Consider the following 27003-nt stretch of genomic DNA (forward strand, 5'->3'; position numbering starts at 1 on the left):
ATAATAAAATAATTTTCAAAAATTAATATTTTATTACTAATATTAATTACTACTAATTATTAATATTAATATTACTAATTGTGATATTTGTATTTAATTAATTCAAGAACGTTCTCCAAAAGTTTCTTTCTCTCAGAAATAAGAAATAGACGTTACACCATTATTATTTGTTGAGACACTCATTTATTAGTACATTATAATGCAAACGCGATATTGAGAAGTAAACCGACAAAACTTTTTGGCCAATCTAATACCTTTGAATACTCGCAAAGAAAGAGAGCCTTCATAAAAATTAATGCGTTCGCGGTTTATTGTAACATTCTTCCGCTGTAATCATTTTCCGGAGAAAAGGAACTCGAAAAATGTTCCCTTCTTAATTAGGGGAGAAAAGAAATATTAAAAATACCTCGTGGCGGCGTTTCAAGCGTTCACGTAACTAAAACCGCAGAAATTTACAAAGCGCCTTCTAACTTGTTATCTCGTTCACTACGTTCCGCCTTTTTCGTTCGAAAAATTGCTTCGTGTCGTTTTAAATTCGTTATACGCGTATTGTGTTCATATTATATTGTTAAAGTTTATTCTCTATTCAGCTAATATACCTACTTCTGTAAAGTTTGCTACGAAAAGATATATTATACATTGCTGAGAAAATAATTTTTTGAACTACATAATGTGAATTGAATGGATGAATAAAAGTCAAGTAGTAGATATTTATCAATTTCTGACAAGAAAAAACAAAATTTTCATTTTTTAGAAAAGGCACAAGGAAAATATTTCTAAGCAGCTACGAGATCATTTTTCGAGAGGAATTAAATTTTTTTACATCACTTTTACTTTTTGGGATAGTTTAATTATTTTATATAAATCTATTTTCTTGAACATCTCTTTTCACAATTACAGTTGTCATTATTCATTTTTACACGTAAATCTCATTTCTTTGACAACACACAATTTTCGTTTATCCCGTTACTGTAACAATGTCGAGACTGACAAGTTCATATTGGAAAAAATCGCGAAATGTAAAGAATGTATATTTCAATACGACTTTTTTGTGATACAATCCACACTAGAAGAATCTGCATTGAAAAATTGAATGAAAGCATTACTTTTAAACAAAAGCAAAACGCTTGTGAAATCGCAATGATCAACAGCTCTTTGCTAGAAATAAAACTCGGTTGATAATGAAAAGCGATAAACACTAAATTGCGGTGTGTATCTACGATTTTCCTCTATTTGGCTCGTACATATAACGTTGTGTTTGAATTGTCTTGTATAAAGCGAGCCGTAGACAATTAGTCACGCGAATACAGATATTTACAGAAGGTCCGAACATTTATGGCTAGGTATAAAACTCACGGTATGATGGTATTACTTTATACGTATAGGACACCGATAGAATGTCGACATATGGAAATGTTACTAAACAACGTGATGTAAAAGCTAGCACTGTGTTCTAATTTCGAACGTGGTTTCGAGTTTACTCGTTTTACACAGAGCAATCGGTTTAAATTAAAATAGTCCGGGAATCCGTAGTTCTCGCAATATTAGTTCCCTTCGACTTGTTTCAACTTCGATTCGTGAAAATGTTGGGGTTAGGCAACGAATTTCTATGCAAACTCCCATCCTCGTGTGAATAAATTATTCTTAAAACACCAGAACAATGGAAATAATCGCATTGTCCTGTGAGAAATTCGTTACAATGAAGTTAATGAAATAATATCGATAATTATTCTTAATGTAAATGTTTGCTCGTGTTTTATTAGTTTGTGTCCGTCATGAATATATACATATATAGATCAAGAGTTTAATTATTATTTTAATGTGAAATGTATATCAATAATTATATGTATCGTTTCCTTCGTTTTATTGTTGTCGTTTGTAATTGGTAACTCATTTATTTCGTCACAGTGAAATGCTTGAATTTTTTAATTACAAAAGGTTCGTTATGAAATGAATGTATATTAAATGGAATGCATGCATTTGTATTTAGTATGAATATCTTATGAATGAACTATGCTTGTACATGTAAGAAACACTATTATATTTGCAATTATGCAGGTGTTTGTCCTTTCGTTGTTAATAATTAATTTAATGATAATACTAACTTAAAAAGAAGTCATTGAAAAATAAAATTTAGTATAACAAAATATATTCTAAAAGATTATTATTTAACCTATAAGTTGCACAATTTCCACATTTTGTCTAATCATAAAATATTATATTATTATTAGTATTATTATTATTATTATTATTATTATTATTATTATTATTATTTAATCATTGTAATATTATATTAATTACTAAATAATAACGATAACAATAACAATAACAATAATAATACTAATAATTGTCAAACTGTACATCTATTGTATAATGTGACAAAATCTTCTACATATGAAATAAAGACACTTCACAAAATACAAATAAAAAATAAAGAAATTTAGATTGTTCATAATGGCTCTTTCAAATTCCTTAATTTTCTATTTTCAGAGCTAACATCCATAGAAACAAAATCTCAATAACGTTTCGGTTGGGAAACAACGAAAAACTTAAACGTACGAACAATTAAGAACTCCATTTTTTAAAAGCGTTTTCACGTGTTCACGTGTCCCCCTTGACTTTTTTTTTAATGAAGCTATTACGTGCTCCAACAGGCCGCGACTTTATCCGGCCCACGTTCCTTTTTTTAAATAATTCACCGACCACAGAGACCGACCCTCGAAAGCGTCCCCGTAACCGCCTTCTTAAATTGCGAAATAATTTTGTCCGCGGCAGTTTTCATGTAACTATGTAGATTCGAAAATTGCTCCCCGAAAACGGGCAGGAAGACACGAGATTTGGAATTTCTGGGATAATCGAGGAATAAATAACCGGTAAAATTGGAGTGCATCTGGATCCACTGAATCAGCTTAAATACGTTTGGATATCTCTTATGGATACGGTAACTCGAGAATTTAAAGAGGGTATTCTCGTTTGATGAGAACGTTCTTCGGTGACCGAAATTTACATTATCATATAAATGATTGGAATTGTTAACTTACTCTATGAGCCATTAAAAGTATAGCATTATTATAGACGTGATTAAAAGCGTTACATTATTATGTAAATTATTAAAATGTTTAAAATTATTACACAAATTATTAAAATTATTATGCAAATTATTCGAATTATTGACTTTACCATATAAATTTAAATTAATTTAAATTATGATCGATTTAAAAAATAATACAGCTAAAAATTGAGAATTTTGTTTACATGTTTTGTTATATTTCAAGATCGTAGCGTATGGTTTTATGTAATTTTCATACATATAGATAAGATTAAATATTAAGCGCAAATTTTGTTCTGCAAAAGTTTCATTTTGTATGGCTGACACAAGGGCTAAAGGGCGGCTAAAAAATCCGTTTGGTCATTAAAATTTCATACTTATTATTTGATAAAAAGAAGTTATTGCGGATAATAATATTACAAAATAGATATACATAATATATATTATAAAAATATATTTTCTATATATTTATATTTTACGTATATAAATATGTTATAATATAATTTATATTTTACATATATACAAATATATCTTTGTGTATATATATTTTCTACGTATAAATCACATTCTAAAAACAGCAATTTTTCAATAATTTACCTATTGGAACGTCAGAAAATGGCGGAACTTCAGAGAATTGAAAACTCACGTGGGACCAGATTTGTTCGGTTGAAGTTGACAGGACTGTTTCAAGCGTCGCGTGCGTCGTGACGGACGTTTAGAACTTTTCCACGGTTAAAAGTCATCGCGTAGAAGGGAAAATCCGTTGAGGTTCTCCCGTGGTCGACACGGGGGCACGGATACTTTTCCATTTAGATCCCTCTCGGGATCGTTTCGCAAAAGCGCGAAAAGATAGAGGTGACAGGCGGAATGGATCTCGCCGCGACGCATTAAGCGAATTTAAACGGGCTATTCGCAGAGACACAGGGCAAAAAATTAGATTTTCGCTTCCGCTGGACGCGACGACGCGACGGATTAAAATTTCGCGCGCAAGGGGATTCCTTCGATTTTCATCGCGCCGCCGTCGGATCAATCCTCTTTTGTTCCACTGTAAACGCTTCTGTGTGATTCTCGCACGAGTTTGTTTAATCTTCGAGAAAATTACGTTCTGGTTATGAAAAATTCGTCGACTCTATGAGATTTCGAATTGAGTACTCTCGAGCTTCAATTTACGCGGTACATTTTTACACGGTAAATTAGGATACTATTTACGCGATACGTTTTAATGTGCGATCTTAATTTACACGTTCTGAATTTAGCAATACCCAATAAGATGTACTTTTGTTTTCTAAAATGTTATTGTTTTATTATTTCTTTTGTTTGGATATGTGAAATAAATATGTATTTCTGAAACTTATACCAGTTTTTCTTTCCACTATTTTATTTTCTTTTGTACCGACGTGGAACGGATTTTTGTGTAAATCGAGTTGAATATTTTAAAGATTTGATACTAGAAAATAGGATTGGTTTTGGGGTATTTACCTATGTCTTTAGTTTCATCGAATTTTTCCATTTTTTATTTTGTAAAGTTAATCACTTTCGTAAATTAATGGCTCAAATACTAAGGGTTGATTTTATTTGGTTTTTGGTTATGATTTTATTTAATTAAACTGTAGATTTTATTGAATGTTTCATTTATTAAGTCTATTATGTACGTTCCGTTAATCGCTAACCCTTTGGCTCCGAAAGGCCACTCTAGTCGAGGACTTTACTCTCTGTTTGATTATGAGAGGCAACTGTAGTTGACTACTAGAGTATCAGAACTAGATTCTCATTCGCAAATGTACGTCACCGTTATGCGATAATATAACAATCAATTGAAGGTTGCCATTTCCATACATTTCTGTTTTTTTAATGTCATGTTTATGTTTCTTCTATCCTTCCCCTAATAATTTCATTAATATGTTTAAAAATTCAATACGTGCACAAGAATAGATTTATTAGAAATCTCAACTCTTAATTATATAAGAGAAGGCATTATTTATATTAACAAATGATATTCTTAATAAAAACATAGCAAAGAAACATTGATCTTATATTTCAGTAACAGGTAAAAAATGAATATAATATCTAGATAATCTTGTTGCATTACAAACACTAAATTATTTTGAAATGTATCACTCCGTACAAAATGATTACTAAACAAAACTAGTGTCTATATTTACACGAAACAGGTAAAAACAAAATTTTTAACTTTTTATGTTCATTTAAAACATTTCGACGTTAAATTTTACGAAAATTTGAAACTCCATTCGACGAATCTAAGTGTTATTTATTTTTTATACGTATAAATAAAATATTACATTTCTATTACCAATCGTTAGTCTTTTGAGTAAGCGTAGACATAAAATAAACATGGAACTGTTTTCTTTCTTTAATAAATTATTAACGACAAAGTAGTTGAATAGATCATAGTCAAGAAATAAATCATAGGGCAAGTGGTTAATTTCCAGGGCAAGAGGTTAATTCGTCGACGTTATAAAAGTTCAACAAGTTGCCCGACAAGCCTCGCAGTGTATTTGGGTCGAAGTCCGCCGTTTATTTTTATTAATACCGTTTACTTTGTCGGCCGTCTATAATTGCGAGCTAACGATAAATTTGATACACAGTTCCGTTTTACGAGCGGCGCGATATCATTAAGGTTGGACCGGTCGGTCTTAGTCTCGAGGAGGGAGCAGCGTTTCATTTTAACGATCGTTGTAACCGTGGCACAAAATACGGAACACCGGCGATGCGACGACCCGTGTAAAAACGATTGTAGAGTGACGCTCGTCGATTCGCTGCGGCGTCGTTCGTTTGACAAACAAAACGTGATCCAGCCCCCACGGATAATAGGGGTGGGATCGTTCAAATTAATCGACCGTTGAAAGACTCTCCCATGAAGAGCGAAACATTTTTAAGGATTCTCCTTTTCGCTGAACCTGAAAGGCAGATTTGATTTCGATTATCTTAAATGTGTTTATATTTTTTAACATGTTGAATGCCGAACGATTTCACGGTGAAAAGTACACGAAAGGGAGTGAAATATAATATCAAAGTATTTGATTGAATTGCGTTATCATCGTTGCACGGTTATCTTGTTAAACGTCATCGATTTAGGTTGCATTATGTAGTATCGTAGTTTTGAGCAACAGTATTCTGAAAGACAGGAAGAGGGCCATAAATGAGAAAGGGACTGATGGAGACCAGGCCCAAGGGTTGGCGGGTTTTCCCGAGCGAAGCGTAAGCAAGGATGATGAGTGCGTGGTGGTGAGAGTAGGGTGTAATTGAGAATTTGTTGGAAGTGTGAATGAGAAGAATGTTTGTGGGGGAGAGAATGATTTTTAAGTGCGGATGGCGAGAGTTGTTGGAGAGAGTTGCTTTGACCTGAGAAGAGAAAAGACCTGTATGCTGCGAGTTATATCGTTTTATATTTATTTGTACTTTATTCAATTAACTGTTCCTATGTTTTTTAAAATAAAACATATTTCATTTCCATTAATACCACAATTATTTCTAATATGGAGAAGTTTTTATATAATCATCGTTTAATTGAGTGAATTATAGTGATTGGATTTGGTTAGGGAACACCGGTGATACCTACGGCATTCGTGTTAACACTAATCGTACCGCGAACCGGTTAAATAAACGGTTTTAAAATTTGATGAATTATTATGCTTTTTATTTCATTCATTTAACTTTATATCAATTCCGATATTATCCGATTAGTTAGTTTTTCAATTTTTGTCCTTCCTTTTGTTTCTGTTTCCATTGAGAAAAGTTTATATTATTTCATTTGATAAATTTCAATATCATTTATCGTTATTATTTAAACATATTGGTTCAGTATGTGGCAGACTTTAGACTCGTTAGAAAAAATGTATAATTTTGTAATCTTAATTAATTAAAATTTTTGTTTACTCCTTGCACTTGGAAAGTGACTCTTAGTCGCCACTTGACTTGATATAACAAAATTGTAGAGTCTTATATATAATTAAGATTTGTATATATAATTAGAATATAATGAGAAGAGATCAACTTTATAATATGCATTTATATTACGTATGCACAATAATTTACTATGTTTATTTTCATTTCTTTTCAGTCGTGTTTTTATTTAATTTACAAATATACTATCCCTAAGAGCTTTTCTTTCATAAATCAAAATAAGTTTCAAAGAATGTCGTCTGTGTCTCATGGAAAAATGTTGAATATTTCCGTTAACAAATTTTTCAGTGCGAAGAGTTAATAAAAATAATTAATAAAATTAGTTAAATCACGTTTGATATTCCAGTTTTTCTTTCACATTTCTGATATATAACTTCTAGATATAACTATATAACCAATTGCTCCTAGCTCATACTATAAACCCCTTACTTCTGAAGAAATATTTTCTCAACGTACCTTCTGTTTTTTCTTGATTATCCTACCCCCCTTTTTCTCTTGAAAAATATACTTCTATATTTTTTAATTTTTCGGCTACCCTTAAGAAGCAATATTGAGTCAATTTACTAAATATTCTTCTTCTGATGTAACGATGAATTCTAAGCAATTCAATCTTGCATAAACTTCAATATCAATAAATGATAGTAGTATTTAATTTAATAATATAGTAAAATAATAAATAGTATATCAATATAATATAATATAATAAAATGATAAATAGTGTAATAAAGTTGCATAATAATATAATATAATATAATAAAATAATAAAATAATAAATAAGAGTATTTAATGTTAATATATATGTAAAATTAAGCATCGTTTTCAAATTCTCTATAATGGGGCAAAGAATTAGTGCTGATAAGTAAGTAATAGTTTGTGTAATTTGTAAACTCTATAATACAATGATTTCGAAACACGAATCGCATTGATTTGCACGATTGAAATTAATATCTCTGCGAGCAATTTATAATTGTTCTGCTTTCAGATCGTATTGCATATTCCCGGCACAATCAATTTCGACAAAAAAGTTGACAATTTCGTTGCACACAGTTTCAGTACTGTGTCGAACAAAAAATTTCGACGAATACAATTCGTGAACGGAAATGCTGGATGTTAGAAACGTGGCATGTTCACATTCACCGATTCCGATGATTGTACATTCGGCTTTCAGGGATTATTAGTTTCGTTACAAGATAAACAATTCTATAACGAGTTAGCCTGCTTTTTCCCCTAACAATCGTCCGCAAATCGCTCACGCGGTTATGCAAATAACGTGTTCTCTGAAACGGGGGAAATTCTAAAAATAACTTCCGTGACGTGAACGATTTTTCGCCAGCACGAAAGGATTCGTTTATTTTGAAACTAATTTTCAATCGTGTATTTAATCTCCAAATTCGATTCCGACGGTACACGCCCATATATACACGTAGCATAATATTTACCGTCGAATCTTCGAGATCAAATTTATTTCTCGTACATTTTTATCATATTCTGAAATGCATGTAATACAACAAATTTTCTGATTTGTATAAAATTGATAATTTTACAGATCAAAATTTTATTCGAATTGTGATTTAAACTTATAGCGTAACAAGGATTGGGAATTTGTATCCTAATTTTGAATTTTAAATTCTTAATTTTAAATTCTCAATTTCAAATCCTCAATTTAAAATTCTTAATTCTAAATTCTTCATTTCAAATTAATTAAATTTTAATCAATTCTATGTCTACGTTTATTTCAAAGTTTAACGATTAATGATAGGAAAGCGATATTCAATTTGTATTTAAAAAAATATGAATAACACTTAGATTTCTCAAATTCAGTTTGAAATTTTCTTCACGTGTCTGATATTGTAGGTGAAGCGATTAACACTCACAGCAGAAGTTTAGCAGCGTCGAAAGGTCCGCCAAGGAACCCGGTAACCCAGCAGCTTGTCGATTTTTTGTTCCGTGCGACCCTATCATTGACCCGCGCTCCTTTTCTCGCGGTACTTCACGTGCCACAGTAAAATAAAGCAAACGCGAAAGGTGGCAAGTATCGATGGGGGCAAAGGCTAACGATGCTCGCGGCCGAGTCAACTGGAAATCCAATTCAGCGGTAACTTGAACCCGTGGAATGCAAAATCACAAGTGTAGTATTGGGGAAATTCCGATCGATCCCGAAATGCCGAGCTTTTTACGAGTTACGGTGAGTCGCTGATGAAAACTTCCCAGTTCTTCTTCGAACCTTATCCCGTCGAGTTTTTCCGGACCGTGTACAAAAGCGCCAGTTACTTCACTAGAAATATTCAACATTTTTTTATGAGATACAGACGACATGTTTTGAAAGCAAGGAGCCCAATTTTTTTTATTCAATATTCTACATATTGATACATTGTATGAAGCTTAACATTAAACATTAAATTTTATAATTTTGTATCTGCTGAATCAAGTGACCATTGAGAGCGGTCATTGGAGTACAAAAGGTTAACACGTTCCGTACCACCGGAAATTGTCCTTATAACTTGCTTGTAAAGCGCACTGATTTTTTAAATGAAATATCAAGTTAATATTTTACGCATTATTAAATTAACACGTCTAGTCTATTTTTGTTTACTTCATCGGGGCAACTTGCAAATTTCTGTAATTAAATCTTTACTGTATTTTCATTGTATATTTTGTGTTGTCTAAATCTGATTAGGCCACTGGCAACTACTTTAAATTATGCAGACAGGATACCTACAATATGTGTATGATTATATAGAGTATTCCTTAGTTGGGGATGAAAAATTTCTCATTGTGCGCGCGATAAAATCAAATAATAAAGTGCATACTCGTCAAACTCGTGTCAAATGCATCAATGATATGTTCTAACGAAAAGCTACAGCGAAACGAAGAAGAATTACATGTTTATCTAAAAACAGTAAATAAGGTAAAAGTATCAATAGTTGACCAGTTAAGAAAAATTGTCTGCTTGAATAATAGCAAATGCTTGCTCCTTTATTATATAGAGAGACTATGCATGAAAATGCTGGTTGAACGTCTCACGTTATGTAACAAAGCGAAGATAAAGTTATATGATCCAAATTTGATAGACATTTTTTAAAATTCATTACTTACGTCAAAAGTTGACCATTCTTTAAAACGTGAAAACTAGTAATTGACCATACGTTAGTTGACAGTTGACCACTTATATAAGAACGAAGAACGCTGAAAGTGATTACTTTAATATCGTTTATTTGCGACGATTATGACAAATTACAAATAAAAGGACAGATACAAATGAAAAGAAGTTAGTTCCATGTTGGAAGTTAGAGGCGTACAACCAACGTTAGTGAAATAATTTGTTAGTTTTCACGATAAACAATTTCATTCAAGTAAAAGTGTTCTGGAGTTGGATTGGTAGATGCTGCAGCATATCTATCGCAAAAACCTTATTTGTTACGTTTTCTTGAAAAATGGTCAACTACTGATATCGGATCAATTACTGGTGCCATTACCTTACTGCTTTATTATTCTTACGCGCCATAATTGATGATAGAAAAATTATATTTAATTTAGACTGGAAAAAATTGAGTGACTTTCGTACTTGTTAAATTCCATTTGAAATCTTCGCTACGAATCTGACACGATGTTATAAGGCAAGGGATTAATATGGCTTTATTCTTACACGCCATAATTGATAATAGAAAAATAATATTTAATTTGAACTTGACAAAATTAAGTGACATTCGTGTTTGTTAAATACTCGTCGTATTTAACAAATAAACTCGTGTGTATTCTCGTCGAACGCAGTTAACTGGTTAAGAAACCGTGGAAAGTTCGAAAGGGACGGGGCTGGTTTGAGTCGCCGCGCGACGAGGAGAGCGTGACGGCTCGGAATGTTCGCGTTTTAAGTAAAAATTCCTGTTTCCCGTGAGATACGCGCGCGATAGGGGTCGCTTTCTTCAGTTTTTTTCAAGCGGTTCGGAAGCTGTTAGTAAGTTTCGAAGATAAATGCGAATACGACCGGTGGCACGACAGGAAACAGGGAGTGGGTGAAATATATTTGAGAGACGTTGAGATTCGGAATTTTATGAGCATGATTAATTACGAATTTTTTTATGGGGGTGAGTTTGGAATATGTTTCAAATTTTCTTTCTTTCTTATCGTTCTTTTAAATGTTCTTTATTTGGCTGAATTCGATGGGTCACGCTATTATCGTGGTCAAATTTTGGAGCATTTGAATAATAGGTATAAAATATTGGAAGTGGGAAGGTTACGATGTTAACCTGGATAGAGTAAAACTCAAGCACTTGTATAATTTATGATATTAATGTATTACACAATGGTTCGGTATCAGCAGCTGAAAGCCTGAATGACTCACTTGCTCGTCTCTGAAGAATAAATAGTTAAGGAAAATATTAAAAACGTTACACATTTTCGTAAAATAAAAGAATAAAAAAATATGTGCGTTTCTTGGAGGAAAATAAATGCATAAATAAATAAACGATGGTAAGTCAATGAATAAGACATGCATGTATGTAATGCTATTTGTAACATTTATTGTACAGGAATTAGTTGTTTTATCTGGCAGGTCATTAAATTCATTTCAACAAATGGCAACGCATTATAAAGAGAGGGAATATGATTTTGTGAATTTCTTCACTCAACCTGTATGAAGCAATTTGTATCTCATGATGTATTCTGCCATACAAAATAATATTTGTAAAAATATTTCTTTGGTAAACTCAGTGTTTCTTGAGATACTTACATTTTTTAAAATAGAAAAGCACCCTTCATATGGTACGATATTTTAAACTGTATTTACTTAAACACATTCTTAATTACACATACTTGTATTTTTGCATCGTTTTTAAACGATAAAATGATATTCGTGTTTCTCATAAGTTATAAATGAATAAATTCAAAATTTTGCTTTATTTTCATAGTTTTGAATGTTTGATTGTGTCGCAGTAAAACTGTCCCTACGATATACAGTGTGAAAAAATTCTATTTTGTTATATGATTCATCGTAACTACAGAAAATTGCATTTAATTATATGATTTGTCCCTAATATGTTTACACAATTATTCTAACCTGAATTGCTACAGGATGATTCGCGAATCGTCGCTACAGATCACGAATATAACAAATATTTTAAAGAATGTTAAGTGCAAATATTAAGTGTTATATAATATAATAAATGCATTGCTTTTAAAAGAACCTGATTTTTTAAAAATGTATTATATATGTAACTGTTTTCATTTTAATATTTTATGTATGATATTTTTACGTTTAACGATATTATGTACAATTATAAATTAATAAAGTAATGTTATATTGAAACTAGTAATTGTATTAATTAAAATTTCATATATAATCTTATAAAGTATATGTGCAAATAAGTGCGCGCGCGCGTGTGTGTGTGTGTATATATAATGCCATTCGCTACTATCCGCGAAAGATCTTGGAACCAATCTCCTGCGGATATGGGGTTCTCGTTGTATCTACACGAAATATAAATTTCACTTGCGATTTTGCACAGAAAAATATGAAAATCGGAGGAGTAAACGGAAAATTGAAAACTCGCTAAAATTCGAATATCGTGTTAAAGTAATTGATTACACACGAAGACCGAAATTTCGAATAAATACATAAATAAATAAATGAAATCCAACGGAAACGGATTACAAAATCTCTAACTAAAAATGATTGCGATTTAACTTCGATATTTGTTACTTTTCTTCTCTTGAAACGAAAACGAAATGAAAATCAATCGAATTTCATAATAAATTATCTCATTAACCCTTATGTTGTTATTTCGTTTTAGTAGAAATTTGACAAAATCACTTTAGAATGCCATTTTTTAAAACATTTTTATGGTTACTTCAAAAGTAAAGAATTTACGTAAAATATCGTAAAATATTATACAACATTGTAAAATACTGCAAAACATTATGAAATATTGTAATAACGAAAATTCGGATAAATCCAGACATTTCGCTTGTCAGCATACGGGTTAATTTGAATACATTATTGTCAAATCATTCTCTAATTGATTCGAGCGATGTGTATACATATCAATTATCATTTCAGGTTATTTTCCGCTGCCATCGGTCTACTGCCTCGTTTGGATTTGCCTGGACGTATTGTTCTGCACCGCGAGCATCATGCACCTGTGCACCATAAGCGTGGATCGATACCTGAGCCTACGGTATCCCATGAAATTCGGTCGCAACAAGACCAGGCGGAGGGTTATTCTCAAAATTATCTTTGTGTGGATCCTCAGCATCGCCATGAGCTTGCCGCTCAGTCTAATGTATTCGAAGGTGAGACACTTCTCGCGAAATCTACGACGTTCCGTTACACTTAGTTTCGAGAATGTAATAGGTTTCATGACTGGCAGTGAAAGACCTCGAACTATACTTGATAAACTATTAATAGATAATATTAATGTGAGATTTGAACGATTTTAACCCTGTTGTTGGCCTTAGATAATTTACATATTTAAAATGTTAAATAAAAAAGATAGAACACGTATACTAGTAAAAATGTTCTTGTCTACTTCTATCAAGTTGAAAAGTATCTTTGGAAATATGAGAATACGAATCAATCGAAAAAGACTAAACGAATGTAACATTATTGAAAATTGAAACCAATGGTAAGTCTATAAAATAGATTATATAATATTAATATAATAATAACATAAAGGCTATTCTTCCTAAAAAATTATCGAGACCTTACAATTTCGTTTACGCGTGAATGGTTATTTATTTAAGAAATTTGACTGTAGTATGTGATTGTGAAATGAAAGTTTAGTTTCACTTTAATAGCAAGTATTAAAGTAATCAATTTCTTTCACCTACAAAGTTAAAGTAACGAAGAAAGTTAAAAATGAAGTGGAAACTTGATTAAGAAATTCGAATAAAGTACACGATTTACTTTTAAAGAAGAAAGAACGAAAAAGAAAAACTGGTATAAGTTCCAGAACTGCAAATTCATTTCACTTAGCTTAACGAAAAAATACTGATAATGACATTTCAGAAGAACAAAAGTAAACTTTCGCGTATAATCAATATCACTGAAATACTGTCATAATTTACCATGCGAAAAAACGTAGGCTCGCGTAGAAATGTGTTCTTTCAAAATATGAGAGAACGGCTGAACCGCAGTCGAAAGTCGCAGTGCAAAGGTTAATGCGATCCTCGACAGGTTTAAGATCTCGAAGCGACTGCACCGTTGCGCGTCCATCCCGTTGAAAGAAAGAAAAAGACAGAATACCGCGGTTCGAGATGAAGTAAACGTAACGAGCGAGGCTCGTGACTGCTAATTATACTTCGGCATGGTGGGGAAAGGGTTGCTGTAGATGTTCAAGAGGAAATACAGAAGGTTTCGAGTGTAATGAGTGCCAGGTGTAGGTTATCGAAGTGCATCGCGGCTACGCACGCCATTGCCGCATGCGAAGCACGGTTATCGAATTCCCTAATGGCGGGCTCGCGGTACGGACTGTGGAAACGCGGTGAAATTAGAGTTCCAGATCGAAGTGCGAGTAAAATTTCTCGAACTGTTTATTAGTCGTCATACCGTTCGGAATTTTTAAACTGGCGAAATGACGTGTAGGATTATTTAACACTTTCGTTGTCACACGAATGTTTGCACTTGCGCCAGTGAGACAACCTAAATTCTATCGCAACAAGTTTATAACTAGAATTTTCAGTATTCCTCGAGCATCTTATAATGCCTTGTATTCTACAATTCTTTTATTTTCTTTATCTTTTTACCTTTTTCCTCGGACGCTGTTTGATATTTTATTTATTTTTATTTTAGTTATTTACTTATATCTTATTCATCTGTATTCTATTTATTTATTTGTATTTCAGTTATTTACTTATATCTTATTCATCTGTATTCTATTTATTTATTTGTATTTTATTTATATATATTTTATTTATTTATTTGAGTTTATTTTAAAGTGCTCACATTAACATATTTGTTATTTTATTTTGCATCTGAGGATCACCTAATTCAGATACTCTTCAGTTACATAGTATCCTGCTCTTGCAGCGTACGATTTGTAGCGGTAAACATAATTACAGTTTGATATTTTGTAGGTACTTTATTAATATTTTTGGGTTAAACACGTTAAAAAGCGAAATTGATTAATTAATTTATACTTGCATACAATTTGTATACAGAAGACGCAAAAGTTAACTATTCAGAGGCAAACCAGAAATAATGTGGAAAGACCTGGGTCTAAAAAATTTGTCGATCTAACTGAGGAATATACATTCTTGGACAAATTATATATTTTAGATAATACAGATTTCAAACATGATCAACATGATATCAGATCACTTTGCCATAATAAAATAACAAATATCCAAAAATCAAGGATTTATTATAATAAACAAAATCAAATTCGCACTGAACATACAAGCATTAAATAAATTGATTAATATTTTGAATTTTCTAATATGGTGTTCCTATGATGAATGGATATGTGGATCCAAGTGTTCCTTTCATCTTCAGATTATTGATCTTAAATCCGAAGATGGGATCACCTCGAAGACGCGTTTCAAGGTTTATCGAACGTGCATATTGCAACAGACCGTTATACCTTACGGTTTCCCATAACACCGAGTATCGGCTTACCATAACGTCCTTTCTTCCCGATAATTTATGCGAAAAATGGAATCTATTTTATTGCCAATAGAGAAAAATAAAACATCGGCGTGAAGAATTAAAGGATCAATTTTTCGATGGAAAATTGCTAATATTTCAAGTGTTATAACTTTGGGAAAAATATCATGCAACAAAGTTTCCCTGCCCTACACTACTCTAATCGTTGCTGCTTTCAAAAGAAACGCCTACTAAATTTTAACAAAAACATTTTTATATCGGGTTTATATCGGGCGATACATTTTTATATTGTGGGTCGAAAAGCGAGGATGCTTTTTCTTTTTAAAACTTTGAACGATTTTATTGTTATTGAGAACTTTTTCTTTTACAATTATGAGAAAGACAAAATGTTTTTCTGAGAAGTTATTAACATTAAATGTACTGCGACCGATCAAATTGCTTCAAAATTTGACTTAAAATTCTGCGTTGTCTTCGTTCATTTAACATTACATCAATTCCTATGTTGCCCGATTAATTATCTAATTTTTCTATTTATTAATTTATCATCCAACTTCTTTACCTGTATTTTATAATAATTTTCACATACAATTGATTGATACTGTTACGCAAATATCTACCCTGATTTTTAATTTTTAACCCTCTACTTTCTCAGATCAAAATGAACGAATATCTATTTCTCTAAGAACGATAGAGCAAACTGTCCAGTAAATGTCCGCAAATCTAGTGTTAATATTTTATTACTTATTTCATTGCCACGATAAAATTTAAATAGAATAATAGCTTATCTTTTTTAACTTATATAAATTCATGCAATAAAGGGTCGATTCAACGAAGTGAAATTTTTGTTTAAACTTCATTTAGAAATACGACGAGACTTTTTGGCCAACTTGATATATACGTACTTTTTTGCTGAAAATCCAGGAAAACATTAACTGTTTCTCGCCGCGGCAAAACACGTTGGACTGCACACGGCTGATGCATAGAATGTATGGACTATTCGTTACAAAAACTACGCACGTTCTTGCGTCACGAATGTGAAAAGTATTTCTTATTGTGTTAAACAGCAAACGACAATTTAATTCTCGTTTCCTAATACGAATTTAATGCCTGATCAGTGAAACAGTTTCGGGCGGATATTGCGATTGAACGCGTCACGGACAATAAACGTGCATCGATTATGAATGAAGGTTCCATAGAGAAACGAGAATTAACACGTACACGAGTGTGCGAATATAAATTGATGATACGGGTGTATCGAGTGATCGAGAACGAATATTGACAGAAATTCAATGAATCTTCATTTGAACGGCGTTAAAGTGGTTATAGGTTTAGGCCGAAGTGTCTGATAATTTGACAGTTTTTAGAAACGAAAAAGTAAATAACTAAATGCTATTCTTAATTAGAGATCAAAATTCAGATGTAATATAAGATGATACTGTTCGAAAAGAAATTAAAATAATATTGATAAAGTTTGTACGATTACTAATTATGGTATAAGAGTAGAAAGAATATAAAAAGGTTGAAGGCTGTCATAGTTTAAATTTAAATTTTGTTTTTCTTATATTTGAAAATAAAATCGTACTGCAGTCTAGACAACGACAAAGTAAGTAAGTAAATACTGTAATTAATTGAAAATCAAAATACATATATATTTTACGATGACACTGTACAAAGGAAATGAAAATAATATTGATAGACCTAGTACAATTGCTAATTAGCATAAGAGTAGAAAGAATAAAAAGAAGTTGAAGGCTAATGTAGCTTAAACACAAATTTTGTTTCCCTTATATTTGAAAATAAAATAGTATTCTAGTTTAAAAAACAAAAAGGTAAATAATTAAATTCTACAATTAATTGAACGTCAAAATTCATTATATTATTATATTATTATATTATGATGATATTGTCCGAAAAGAAATAAAAATAATATTGATAAAGTTTGTTTAATTACTAACTATAACGTAAAAATCCAACGAACATACAAAAATTGAAGGCTGTCATGAACAATTTAAATTCTCCCATATTTGAAATTTTCTTATATTTCCTCTCTACATTTGACAATAGAATAGTATTGCGGCTTAAAAGGAGGTTAATGACATGAATTCAAGGAAGCCAGTAATTCAATGCCTGAATAGAACAATAAAAGGCAATGATGGATTTCTTGGAATGCAAGCAAAGATTAAAGTTAATGCCTCAAATTGCGGATATTTCGGAAATAATAGTGTTTGACTGAAACTGCAAGTTAGAACCGCATCGATTGGGGAATTCAGAATTAAGAAAGTGGAAAACGAAACGGTCGGAAGCATATCCGGTACATTAAAGCTCCCGATACTTCGGCCATTAAACCGTTGATAGGCATTTCGTGCGGTTGTCGTGTAGCACGAAACCCATGCCTCTTCCTTCGTACGTGCATTTCCACCGTAAATCATAGTCGCTAAAAGCAAGTAAAAAGCGTGCGCCTAAAGGCATTCCTGTAATCTAAGAACGATTTCGGTGGGTTGATTTGGTTATTCAGATTTTTATTTCCCGTTTTTCTTATTGCCAAAGGAACCCTTAAAATCATTTATTTCAGACATGAAGCTAATGGAATGAAATTATGAAGACATTTACATGAATTTAATTAATAAGGGAAGTGCCACTTCTGTCGATTATTTAAGAATTTTACTGTTTTATTCGTAATCTCTTTAAGAGACTATTTAGTAGGTATTAGTATATAATGAATATTCATTCACATTTTAAGTGTTATTATTATAACTTAAATTGTTATAAAAGTTGCACTTGCTTTAGTAATCTCTTTATTAATTATTTGTGTTGAGTATGATATTCTTTACTTTATTTGCGATAAAAAACTTTTTATTTCCTTATTTTATACGTAATGAAATCTTTCTTTATAATACATCTGTGATTTTGTCGGTTTAGAAACTGTAATTGTAAAATAAACGATTTCGAAGATATTTATATCATAAGCTATTTTATTACTCTGAAAATTTTAGAACGCTGAAACTTCGGCACTAAATATTCATCAATGACCAACTATCAACGAGTAAATTAATATTCAAAAGTCTTGAACGTTTATGTTTAACTTGTAGTCTTTAATAACATGGAAGAAGCCATTGCTGATTAATATTATAGAAATACAGCCACGAATCAGGAAATTTACATTACGTGAATATTATCAAATGATTATAAATATTTATTTAGAAACGGAATATTATTCGATTTTATTAATATTTGTCCACCTCGAAAATCATTTCGATTTGAAATATTGAAAATATGCGGTGTAGATGGTAAATTATTTCATGAAATTATACGATTTAGAATAATGGTAATTAATCTTATCAACGTATCTTTAGTATATTAATGAAAAAAATGTTATAATGTAGATAGTTCAGAAAATGTTCCTTTCCAATATTTCACATAAAAAGTAACAATAATTTTCTATTTGAATTCGATATTTTTAGCTTTATTTCTCTGCCAGGAAATAACAATAAACTTGTGTATATTAACAACGTTTAAAATCTCACTCCTATGCACATACGTAAGTACTACTCGTTCTTTCTAATTTACATTCTACCACACATAAATGCGAGAAGCACGTTTCACTGAACGAAGTTAATAACGCCTAACGAAGCAAATTAAAATTCTTATTAGCCGTGGGATTTTTTTATTTCAAATTAAACACCATTTAAGAACAGCACAGAAGTCTACCTAATTATTTTTTAATGTACCGACTTCAGTTTACCGTATTACACCATATATTACGGTAGATACCATTTCACATCATACTATTTCAATGATAACAATTAATAATAACAGTAATAAAACTAAACAATAATAAAATTAAGGATAGAAAAACGTTACAAAAAGAAACTTATAAATGCTTTCAATCTGTTAAACGCAGGCAATGAGCCGCGTAGAATGTCATCAGGATTCAGGTGTGGGAGTCAACAGCGAAATCTTTTTGAATTTCACTTTTATTTTTTACAAAGTTCACCACCCTTTATTCGATCGATGGCAACGTATACATATTGTCCCATGCGCTATCGTTATTCAAGTAAACTGTTTAAATCTGAGATAAATAATTCAACAATTTACATCATTTTAAAATACCATTTTAATCCTACATCATTGTATTTTAAATTCTCTATTGTTGGTCTCTCGGGTGTTAAAGATTAACGATTGGTAATATGAAAGTAATATTTAATTTGTATTTTTAAAACAGTGAGTGACTATTGGATTTGTCGAATTCAGTTTAAAATTTTTATCACGGGTTTGACACGATGTTATGGGACAGAGGATTACAGCAGCGTAGTTTTAGTAAATTATCGGTTGATAAGCAACCGAAAAGCCGATTAATTAGGCTTCCAGTGGATAAAGTGTTTAACACTTTATGATCGAATGTCGGGGTAATGGCGACTTCGGGCTTCGATATTTAGAATCAAAAACTGCAAATGAGTAGTTTAATTATTCAATTAACGAGAAACTGATATGCGTTTTTTTTGTCTTTAGTATTCAAGATTCCGATGCATAATTCAGTTTTTCATGAAAACAAATGTTAGAAGTTTTGAACAGTCTCGTCTTCGAAGAGTTAATAGAAAGTTGTTGACCGTTAAGGGTTAACAGGTTGACTGCCACTCACACCAATCAGAGTGTACTTTTTAACCCTTTGAGTGCTAGAGGAAATATTTATACATATTCGAGAAATGCCAGGTAATTTTAAACAAAGATACATGATTATAAAGAAAAATTTATATTTCGGTCAATTTTGATTTTAAATTTTTACACGATACTAAACATATGTTAGACTTCCGGTATTACTAATAAAATCAGAAAGAAACTTTTCGCGAGTGCACAAAAAAACGATATGTCGCTCTTTGGCACTCAAAGGGTAGATATAAAAAAAATGATAAATTACTCTCAAAACTAAATAAAGGTATTAAGAGTTCCACTGTTATATTATTTCGAACAAAAAATATTCGAAGAAACAATGACGACACACCAGCTAATAATGAAAAATATCACTGGCAGTTAACCAGGTAAAACGGAAAAAGACATAGCAAAGGAAAAGGAAACGCTTAGAGAGATTGCGATTTAAATAGCCGCGAAAGAAAACCCGATCAAAAAAGAGTGTATGCTTTTCTCATTAAAATGCAGAAACGTAGACGAGCGAGTAATAAACCGCGAGGAATTTCAAACATTTAAATTCGGACGATCTCCATACGAGAACGCAAACGAAAAATTGGGTCACAGAATTGTTCCATGGGATAGCGGCAGCCGATATTTCAGGGAATCGCGGATTTCCATTCTCGCGGAATACAAACTCCCGCGGCGGAAGTAAATTCCGATTTGGAAAGTTACGAAAATCCAAGTCGCGATTTCTCAGATCCTTCGCGCGTGTTTTCGAAGAATCGGGAACACTTTGATGAATTTATAACGAAAGAAGTTTAGACACGCGCACGGAGAACAGGGCGGCTGCGATATTAATCCCTTGTCTTGTAACATCGTGTCAGATTCGTAACGAAGATTTCAAATGGAATTTAACAAATACGAGTGTCACTTAATTTTTTCAGGTATAAATTAAATAGTATTTTTCTGTTATCAATTACGGTGCTTGAGAATAAAGGAGTAAGGTAATGGCATCAGCAATTGATTTGGTGCCAGTAATTGACCATTTTACAGGGAAACGTAAGAAATAATGTTTTTAACAGTAATAATCTTTCGATAAAGGTGCGATGGATATACTGCAGCATCTAACGATCCAACTCAAAAACACTTTTACTTGAATGAAATTGTTAATCGTGAAAACTAACAAATTATTTCACTAACGTTGGTTGTACGCCTCTAACTTCCAACATGGAACTAACTTCTTTTCATTTGTATCTGTCCTTTTACTTGTAATTTGTCATAATCGTCGCAAATAAACGATATTAAAGTAATCACTTTCAGTGTTCTTCGTTCTTATATAAGTGGTCAACTGTCAACTAAAGTATGGTCAATTACTAGTTTTTACATTTTAAAGAATGGTCAATTTCTGGCGCAAGTATTGAATTTTCAAGAATGTCTATAATATTGGATAATATAAGTATTTAACAAAAATTCGTTTTATTAGATAATGTAAGAAGTTCAAACAGCATCTTTACGTGTAGAACCTCTCTATTTAATAACAAAGAAACAAGCGTTTACTATTATTCACGCAGAAAAGTAATCTTAAATGGTCAACTGTGATTTTACCTTATATAGAATTTGTAAACAATAAAAAATGTACGAAATTCATCAAACAGATTACATAAATCATATTATCCCTATAATAAAAATGTTCTTTATAAAAAAGGGAACTTTAAATGGAAACCACAATCTACGATAATTTATTATTTATCTTTTCAATTTAAGAACGTTTCAGGTGAAATTAATTGTGGTCGATAAAGCTCGACGAAACAATGCAATTTAATTCTTAACATATTAACCCCTTAACACAGAAGCACCAGTGAAATTAATTCTATCAGTACTGCCCGAGTTAACTTGTATAGTGCTGTACATTAAGGGGGTTGAAGCAACAGCAGTTTGTCTTTTTATTTATTCAGCGACCCTCGTACACAGTCCTAAAGAAAACAAAAGGGGAGAGAGTAAGAATTAGAGCGGGGGTGAGGTAGCAGGAGTACAAAGACAAGATTAGAAGATAAAATATTACTGAGCACGCGCCTAGTGGAACAAGAGAGATGGAGGGTGGAGTGTCAAAACATCGGAAAGAACAGATTTTGCGAGCGAAGGTAGAAAGAATTATTCGGAGTACGAACAAAGTAGATACAATTATGTATTCAGAATTACCAGGTGTAATTTATGTTGTCATATATCTCGATTTATATACTTTAACCCTTTGTCCTACAATATCGTGTCAGTCTCGTGGTGAAGATTTCAAATAGAACTTAACAAACGTAAATATTATTCGTTTATTTGAATGCAAATTGCATATTATCCCTCTATAATATCAATGATTATATCTTAGAACATGTTCACGTAGAATAAGACTAGAATTTTCTGCTATTTTCAATAAATTATGAATAATGAAGTAAATTGATCACAGTTTAGAAAAAAGTCATAGAGCAAGGGCTTAAGCAAGAATGCATTCAATAAAAAAATTGTATACAGTTTACTGAGAAAAAGCTGTCTTAATTTAGTGAAATATACTATGGAAATGATTCAAAAACAAAACTCACAAAGTTTTAAGTTTTATTCTCGTTTATTCATTTTTGTCTCGTTTAAGATATCTTCGTTATTGCTATTGAAATAAAATTTTTATTCGAATAATGCTCTGCATTGCTGGAATACTCGAATAAACCAAAGAAAACAGACAGTTGCGTGACAGGTAGCAGACAGTAAAGAAAGGAAAGATGGAGACAGGCCCATCGAGAAACAAGAAGACACAGATGTAAAAACGCAATCGGTGGTACAAAGATTGGGTAGTACAAGGGTAACCGAAATATTTGAGGGAAGTAGGGCGGAAAGAAATCAAAAGATGGTGGCGAGGGTAAGTTGCGGAAACGAGGTGGAGCGTAACAGATATTGGAAAACGGAAGGGAAGGAAAGTGCAGGATATGCAGGGATGGAGAGGAATCGTTTGAACATCTATGGCGAAGTTGCAATGAGCTACTGCAAAGAGTAGATATAAGAAGTCTCACGGATGAAAGCAAGAACGGGAATGGAAAAAAGTCAAAGAAACAAGAGAACAATGGGAAAAAGAGAAACAAGAAAGTATAAAAGGCAAGGTGGAAAGGAGTGAAATTAAAATAGTAATGTAAGACGAGGTAAAAAGTAAATTAAGAAATGTTCTACAGTCGGTTCATGGACGAAAGCTGGCATTTTTTATTGTTTCAATGGTCGTTTGATTTGAATGATTTAACATTATTTTGTATAGCGTTGCGATGTAAAATTATGTTCTTCAGTTTAAACGTAGAGATTCGGATGGCATTGAAATTGTTGGATTCTTAAAATTAATGACATTGGATATAAATATATATTAATGTTTACAAAGAACATGATTCAATTTAAAACCACATCGCTCGAAACGTCTATTAACCCTACTCAATTCAATGAGAGTTTAATATATTTTATAACTAATTCATTTTGAAAATATTTAAAAAGAATCACAGTTGTATTCATATACAACATATTAAAATATCTATAAAAAGTCGTGACAGAAATTGCTAAAGCACATAGTTATCAAAATAAAAGTAATTATCAAGTCTATCTTCATAAGAGACCACAAAGAGAGTTAGTAAAATTTTGATTTTGTATCATTCTTAACTCCTTGCCTTATAATACCGACCGATTGCCATGATAAAATTTTGAAACTGAATTTACCAAATATAAGTATTTTCTTCTTTCAATTCGGATTTACATATCATCTTTCTCCTATAAACACTTAGTCTTTATAGTAAACATAAACCTACAATCAAACTAAAATTATTTTCTCGTCTACCTAATTATCAATCACAATAAAATTTTAAAAAAGATAGTAGCGAAAGAAATCGTAAGGCAAGAAGTCAACCCTTTGCACTCGAAAATTGTTTCGCTACAAATATATACCAGTTTCCAATAAATTACTAAAGAAATTATTGATTATATTAAATCAAAATGTTATTCCAATATTTCCTATCTAATTAATTGTATAAAACTTGACATTGATTATCGAATGTTATCATTTTTATATGATCGCGACTGTAAGTCATCTCTCGAGAGCAAAGGGTTAATAAAAGATAAAAAACAAATTTCTATTTCATTCAAATAATTCTATAAATTAACACTATACTAAATGTATCGGTACTTTATATACACCTATTTCTACCGTAACCAGTCAAATAACTGGTAACAAGATAGAGGTAAACAAATTAAACGATAAATTTTTCTCAGTGAAAAGAGTAACATAAGGAAAGATAACGATTGGAAAACTGATCAATCGGACAATATAAGAACCGACATAAAAGTTAAATGGGCGAAAGAAAATGCAGAATTTTTTGCTATTTTTAAAACTGGCCGTTTGATTGGTCGTGGTACGTTTAGTGTTAACATACAAAAATTAGTGTTTGCATAGGAAGCCACAATATAATGATCATCCTTCATCTTGCATCATCTGTTAGGGAACAGTCAATAAGGTTGGCCATTTAATCAAAGTTTCCCTTTTAACAGATACTGCGCGTGAGCTGTCGTGTCACGGTCCTTGTTAATATACGACGTTAAGGGACAAACAGATTCGCCCGGCAGTTTCGGGTTCACCGATCGCGGCGCCATTGACAATCGACGCGTTGCGCTGCCCACCGCGAACACCCGTAATTTCCAGTGACAGGAAAAGTTGGCTCGTTCCGCTCGATTAATTTCTATTCCTCGCGTGTACCCGTTAAACCCCGTTAAAATATGTAACAACGTTTCCGCGTGTAAACGCGATCCCTGTCCGGCCGGCCGACCGAAGACTTTCCAATTAACTCGGCTGACATTAACGCATGACCCGAACAATATGAATTGCCAGTCCGTACCGAAGCGTCGTTCGAGGTCAGGCCTCGGAGCCACGTCCTTCACGTGACGAGTTGATATCACCGTTTTTAATAAAGCGACGCTTTCCTCGATTTCTCTACCTCCCTCGAACGCAACCAGTCGGCTTGGAATGATAGACTGGCTAACTTATTAACAGGGGAAAAGTGGATTTAATCTGTTGGTTTATTTTTTCATTGTGCCTTTTTCTTTTATTTCATACGTTTTTTTAACCCTTTACGCTCGAGAGGTGACTCTCACTCACCACCTGGTTTCATACAGTAAAACTATAAAATTTGATATTTAATATTATACCTCATATAATTCATCAATTTAAAAAATATTTCAATAAAATAGTTTTGTTCCTCAATGTACGTATAATTTCTCTTTGAGTTAGTTTCACAAAATATCGTCTTTATCTCATCCGAAAATGTTCGAATATTTCCAGTGTAAAACTTCCGAGTGTAAAGGGTTAATACTAAGGTGGTTGTCTGGAGGAAATAAGTATAACTTGTTTCATTTACTTTAACCCCTTGGATTATGATAACATGTAGTCGTGGTGAAGACGTTGAATAGAATTTGACAAGCATAGATATTACCCAGTTCTTTTCAGTTCGAATTAAATGTTATTCTTCTGTTATCAGTTAGTATTCTTTGAAACATGCACATAGGATATGCCCAGAATTTTCCTATTTTTTCTAATGAATTATTAATGACAAAGTATATGTGTCAACCATAGTAGAGAAATAAATTATAGCAAGGTGTTAATTGAACCCTTTAAGAAAGATATTTAATGGATTGCAAGTATCCCTAGAAAACTTCTAATTTGTTTGCCTTTATTTTGTAACCAATTGTTCAACTAGTTACGGTAGGAATAAATATGTACAAAGTGTTGGTACGTTCAGTATTAAATTCTGTTTAAACACGATATTATAATGCAAAGGGTTAATGTTCCAAGTTTTACGACTGATGAAACGGATATCGCGATTTATCAACATTACTAATTACTAATCTCTCGTCAATATAACTATTGTATCTATCTGTATTAAAGTAAGTGCTTCCCAAGACCCGAGTGGTACAATTTTATAATCTTTACATGATGGAAAATATTATTGTGCCTGCTAAATATAGTTTACTGATCTACACCAGTAAAATAATACAGAATCTTTTCATTAACTACACCAGTTGATATAATATTACTAATCGAATTTCACAATTATTCTATTCCACTATAATTTATTTTTTAACCTGTTTACCTTTAGTTTGTAGCCAGTTATTCGACTAGTTACGGTAGGAACAAATATATAAAACGTCGATACGTTTAGTATTATGGGATTACTGATTCAGCCATCGGTACAGCTAATAGATTTTTAATAACTCATCTGCCCGTGTCTGCTCATCGATCTTCCCAGCTTTGTAATTTTCGCGTGGGGAAACGTGAAGCAGACAGGACCGAAACGGAAGAAAACGTACCACCGCGGTGCACGCGACTGAAAGAGGGTCGGTTGGCAGGCCGAATGAGGCGCGCGGCTGTTTTTGTCGGAAGTTGCGGCTTATTCTCACGCGAAGCGGAAAGATGATTCGATCCGCGCGGTTACCTCTCGCAGACAGACAGACTCGTCTGATTTGCGACTTCGCGTCGGCAGACAATGGCCGCTCGGATTATGCCGCGCGTGAATTCCGTTTGCATAATAGAGGGACGGTGGTGGGGGAAGGCTGACTGCTTATGGAAATTCGCATTTCAAACAGCAATTTGCGTGTTTTAATATTTAAGCGGCCCCTTGTTGAAGTAAGGCGCTTGTTCGGCTAATTTGTGGTGGGCACCTAATGCCGTCTTTGAGTACTCGATGTGTTCTATACGAATACTTGCGCGATCACGTTCAATAATTCCTTGGTGCATGTATAGAGA

General features: G+C 32.3%; 1 protein-coding gene across 6 annotated transcripts in view; it reads left to right on the forward strand.

Moving 5' to 3' along the window:
• Positions 1 to 27003, forward strand: part of 5-HT2B (5-hydroxytryptamine receptor 2B) — a 188148-nt gene that overhangs the window by 103837 nt on the left and 57308 nt on the right. For all 6 annotated transcript variants that reach the window (XM_076372502.1, XM_076372497.1, XM_076372500.1 and 3 more), the window contains exon 3: positions 13029 to 13261. In XM_076372502.1, the coding sequence (XP_076228617.1) occupies positions 13029 to 13261 (233 nt within the window). The remainder of the gene's footprint in view (positions 1 to 13028; positions 13262 to 27003) is intronic.

The sequence above is a fragment of the Nomia melanderi genome, chromosome 12 (genome assembly GCF_051020985.1).
Source record: "Nomia melanderi isolate GNS246 chromosome 12, iyNomMela1, whole genome shotgun sequence".
NCBI classification, from domain to species: Eukaryota; Metazoa; Arthropoda; class Insecta; order Hymenoptera; family Halictidae; genus Nomia; species Nomia melanderi.